Genomic DNA, 4,593 nt, shown 5'->3' with positions numbered 1-4,593 from the left:
AAATGTGAGAGAACACTCAAAACCAAATGGTAATCAAATTAGACCTTCGTTTTTTTTTCTTTCTTTAAAAATTAAACTTAGAAACACTAATTCCATATCAAGTTTTTAGTTTCTTATTTATTTTCAATTTTTTTTTTAAAAAAAAAATCAAGTCAAGTTTCGAAAACTTAAAGAAAAAAAAAAACAAATATGCATATTTATTTTGACGAGAAACTCAAAAAATTATATATAAAAAAAAACTGAAGACCAGATAAAAAGTTTATGAAAAAATAAGCATAAATTTTAAAAATAAAAAAACGAAATCAGATTTATTATTGTTATATAGTTATTATTTTGTCTCCTTAAAATGAAGTCTCTCTTAAATTCATGATTAGATTGGAGTCTACTAATTGAATTGTAGTCATGTTGACAAATATTAAAAGACGTTTCGAGACCCATCAAAAATTTATTGACATAATATTAAAAATACAAAGATTTATTTTACGAAATAATTATTTAATAAAATTGAGTTGCTCAAATTGCTATGGTTTCTTCTGTTTTCAATCCAAATTCAACCATTTAACAATTCACCTAACCCAAACCCCAAAGCAAAATTTCGTCAAAAATAGTAAGAAAGTAACAAAATTTTTGCCTGAATCCATCGGAACGGCCGGTTTGGAAATTGGAAGTGCCGTTATCGAGCCAGAGTGAGATGGGGCCATTGGGAAGGTAAGAGAAAACATAAATGAATGGTCTTCTTTTCTCCTTCACTTCAACCTTCTCCTCTATTAATAGGGACCAGAACCTGCAAGCTCTGCGCCACGCCATTCGATTCAACCCCTTTTCCCTTTCTCACCGTTCATCACTACCCATTTCGTCTTCTTCCCTCATTGTATCTATCACAACCGTGAATTTCCGCCATTTTTTTGTGATAAAAACACCCAACTCCCAACTCCATTTTGTGGGTTTCCTCTAGAATTTCTTCTTGTTGATTTTTTTTTTTTTTTTTGGAAATTTGCTGTGTTTTTCCTTCAGATTTAGGGTTTGGATTTCTGGGTTGTTCTTGATTTCGTGTTATCTTAATTGGGTATGTTGTGTTTTGCTTTGATTTGTTTGAAATTGTATGGACTCTTATCTCTCTGCCTATGTTTTGTGAAATTCACTTTCCCTTCTGATGAATCTTCTTGTCGGTGCAGAATGGGAAGCACAGGGGAAACCAATTATGGCTCTTACACTTATGAGGAGCTTGAAAGAGAGCCTTATTGGCCATCGGAGAAACTGAGAATCTCCATTACTGGTGCTGGTGGGTTTATAGCTTCCCACATTGCTAGGCGTTTGAAGAGCGAAGGGCATTACATCATTGCTTCTGACTGGAAGAAGAATGAACACATGACAGAGGATATGTTCTGCCATGAGTTCCATCTTGTTGATCTCAGAGTTATGGATAATTGCATGAAGGTGACTGAGAAAGTTGACCATGTCTTCAATCTGGCTGCTGATATGGGTGGTATGGGCTTCATCCAGTCCAATCACTCTGTTATTATGTATAATAACACCATGATCAGCTTCAATATGCTTGAAGCTGCAAGAATTAATGGAGTTAAGAGGTTAGTTTTCAAGGAAAATTTTCTCAATTCATGGTGTTTAGGCATGCTTTGAAACTTTAATGGTACAAGGTTGGTTGGTCAATATTTTTATGCTTTAGAGTTATGGCTTGTCGGTGGGGGGTGGGGTCAGTATGAGCTAAAAATTTTTTAAAGGGGAACATTTTGCATTCTAAATCTTTTTAATCTGAGATTATTCCCTCCTTTGTTGTTGGTTTTGTTCCTACCAATGAGAAAGGAAGTACCCAACAGATAATTCTGATCTTCTATCATGTGAGTGCAGGTTTTTCTATGCTTCTAGTGCTTGCATCTACCCTGAATTTAAGCAATTGGAAACTAATGTGAGCTTGAAAGAGTCAGATGCTTGGCCTGCTGAGGTTCATATTTACTTATGTGTTAATGATTTGGAAACGAAACAACGGTTAGATATGTGCTTATTAAAACTGTGTGAACTTTTGTTTCGTAGCCCCAAGATGCTTATGGTTTGGAGAAGCTTGCTACAGAGGAGTTGTGCAAACACTATACTAAGGATTTCGGTATTGAGTGCCGAATTGGGAGGTTCCACAACATTTATGGTCCATTTGGAACATGGAAAGGTTGATCCAAATGCAAGAAATGGTTATGTTATCTCTAGACAATTCATAATGTAAGATCTAATGCTATCGGTTTATTCATATAGGTGGAAGGGAAAAGGCTCCTGCTGCATTTTGCAGAAAGGCCCTCACTTCTGTAGACAAGTTTGAGATGTGGGGAGATGGTCTTCAAACAAGATCTTTCACTTTCATTGATGAATGTGTTGAAGGTGTCCTGAGGTAAGAAAGCTCAATTGCTGAATTCCAGGTTTAAAATTTGTTCTTTCTTGGATTTGGTATAATCTTAAGCACCTCAAGAGTGTTCAAAGGTGGAAAGAGTTTGAGATGTTTGGAGATACCCTTCAAGGACTTTGGGAGTAGTTGGGGTGGGCTATGAACATAATGCAAAGGGAAGGGAAAATAACCTTAGTTTAAGTAGTTTTTGGCTTATTGGTTTCAGCTCAACTCTAGCTAAGGGAAAATAATTAGTGTATTTTTTGTGTTATGAGCAACTTCTGTTATGAGTCAAAAAAACAAGAAAACAAAGCATATAATATTAGGTTAATTACTTTTTGGCTTGTTAGTTTCAGCTCAACTCTAGCTAAGGGATGATAAGTAGTGTATGTTATGTGTGAAATCTGTATTTTGATCTGTTTTGTTGTGAACTTTTTGATCCATGAATTCAGATGAGTGCTTAATGATTGACATCTTTGTGAACGAAGTAATGGATGCGGTTGCTTGCCGCCTCTCTTCTGAGTTGTTTTCTTTTGAAATCGTGTTACGAAATGCTGTCGAATGTTTATATTTTACCCTGGCTGCTGTGGCTACCATTATCTTTTCCCACCTTTTCAATTTTTACAAACAACAAAACATTGGCTCGCTCTGCATGAGATGGAAGTTGTCAAATTAATCATCTGTTTGCAGATTGACTAAGTCAGACTTCCGTGAGCCAGTGAACATTGGAAGCGATGAGATGGTTAGCATGAATGAAATGGCTGAAATCGTTCTTAGCTTTGACAACAAAAAGCTTCCAATTCACCATATCCCTGGTCCCGAGGGTGTCCGTGGTCGTAACTCAGACAACACACTCATTAAAGAGAAACTTGGGTGGGCTCCCACAATGAAGTTGAAGGTAAATTTAGATAAAGTAGCCGTTTGTTATCAAGTCGACGATCAAAATTTCTCTGGAACTTTCGTCACCTATGCCTTCCTTTGACTCTCTTGCTCATCATTTGTTTCATATTGTATGTAGGATGGATTGAGAATTACCTACTTCTGGATCAAGGAGCAGATTGAAAAAGAGAAGTCTCAAGGCATTGACCTGACAGTTTATGGATCATCAAAGGTTGTTGGTACCCAAGCTCCGGTTCAACTTGGGTCACTCCGTGCTGCTGATGGTAAAGAGTAATTAGTTAACACCCGGATAATCTGATCGGGCTGCGTCGGTACAACCTGAGCTATATACTAGTTATCAAAAGTTGTTATTACCCACTACATTCTCTGTAGTATTCTGATGTTCCTGGATACAGTTGATATGTCTACTATTCTATTCAATTCTATATTGCCCTTTCATCCCCATCCCCTTTCCTTAGAAAGGAAATATTGTAGTTTTCTTTTAGCAGGTTCGTATTCTTATCTACTTTGTATGAGGAGGTGTCTGGGCCAACTTAAAGTGGGCAGAGAGTGTGCTATAATAGTTCTCCATGTCTATGGACTCCGATTATAATAGTTGATATTTTCAATTATTATAACCTAGTATTACTAGTTTTCTTTATTATAGTATTTGTTGTTTGTTATCGTGTTTACCATTTTCTACTCATTCTCTCTTTATTATTTTCTACCCAAATTAAAATAGTTTATATTCCTAAACACAAACTATTATAACTTAGACTAAAATAGTTTGTATTCTAAATATAAACTATTATAGTCTACATATTATTATAACTTACACTGATTATAATAACCAACTTTGTCTCCAAACATTTCCTAATAGATTTTTCAATTTGATTTTGTGGTTCTTGTTTGGTTGGTCTCTAAAATATATGCTTCAGTGAACAGGGTGGAGCTCTGAACTTTATTGTGTATGATTTTGTTGGTCCTTATGATAGCAAATTGTTTGGTATTGTAGGAATGTTAGATTTATGAGAGAAAAAAATAAAATTAAAAATCAATATGTCAAAAGTGCATGAAGGCCATAGTACGAGGACGACCACACATTTATTTATACTTTTGAGAAACTTTACCTTCAACTTGAAAATGTATTTTTTATTTATTTCAACTTTTTAATTTATTGAATTGTACCTTTTAACTAGGACAAATATTAGAAACTTGAATAAGTGTTGCATGTTTTATGGATAGGTTTTATTCTAATAATAATTAACAAAAAAAAAAGGTATTCTCAATGTGGGATCGATTAATTCTAATATATAATATGAATA

At 34.8% G+C, this 4,593-nt stretch overlaps 1 protein-coding gene across 3 annotated transcripts; it reads left to right on the top strand.

Annotated features, from left to right (window-relative positions):
• Nucleotides 1-574: 574 nt before the first annotated feature.
• On the top strand, nucleotides 575-3,958 carry LOC120079949 (GDP-mannose 3,5-epimerase 2). 3 transcript variants are annotated; one of them, XM_039034422.1, is made up of 7 exons: nucleotides 575-708; nucleotides 1,176-1,586; nucleotides 1,867-1,960; nucleotides 2,050-2,179; nucleotides 2,263-2,395; nucleotides 3,080-3,287; nucleotides 3,408-3,958. In XM_039034422.1, exons 1-7 carry the CDS (start codon nucleotides 692-694, stop codon nucleotides 3,561-3,563), a joined length of 1,149 nt encoding a protein of 382 aa, XP_038890350.1. In that variant the 5' UTR covers nucleotides 575-691; the 3' UTR covers nucleotides 3,564-3,958. The 3 variants fall into 3 exon arrangements, with proteins under 3 accessions (XP_038890350.1, XP_038890352.1, XP_038890351.1); XM_039034424.1 differs by lacking the exon at nucleotides 575-708 and adding an exon at nucleotides 761-940; XM_039034423.1 differs by lacking the exon at nucleotides 575-708 and adding an exon at nucleotides 762-1,066.
• Nucleotides 3,959-4,593: the final 635 nt, after the last annotated feature.

This window comes from Benincasa hispida, chromosome 6 (assembly GCF_009727055.1).
Source record: "Benincasa hispida cultivar B227 chromosome 6, ASM972705v1, whole genome shotgun sequence".
Classification (NCBI taxonomy): Eukaryota; Viridiplantae; Streptophyta; class Magnoliopsida; order Cucurbitales; family Cucurbitaceae; genus Benincasa; species Benincasa hispida.
Note: the sequence above shows the minus strand (reverse complement) of the source record. Positions and strands in the feature narration are given on the sequence as shown.

Excerpts from the sequence above, each read along its gene's own strand:
- LOC120079949 (XM_039034422.1), top strand. Across the intron at positions 2,396-3,079 it reads TGTGTTGAAGGTGTCCTGAG|ATTGACTAAGTCAGACTTCC; the intron begins GTAAGAAAGCTC and ends ATCTGTTTGCAG. Across the intron at positions 3,288-3,407 it reads CTCCCACAATGAAGTTGAAG|GATGGATTGAGAATTACCTA; the intron begins GTAAATTTAGAT and ends TATTGTATGTAG.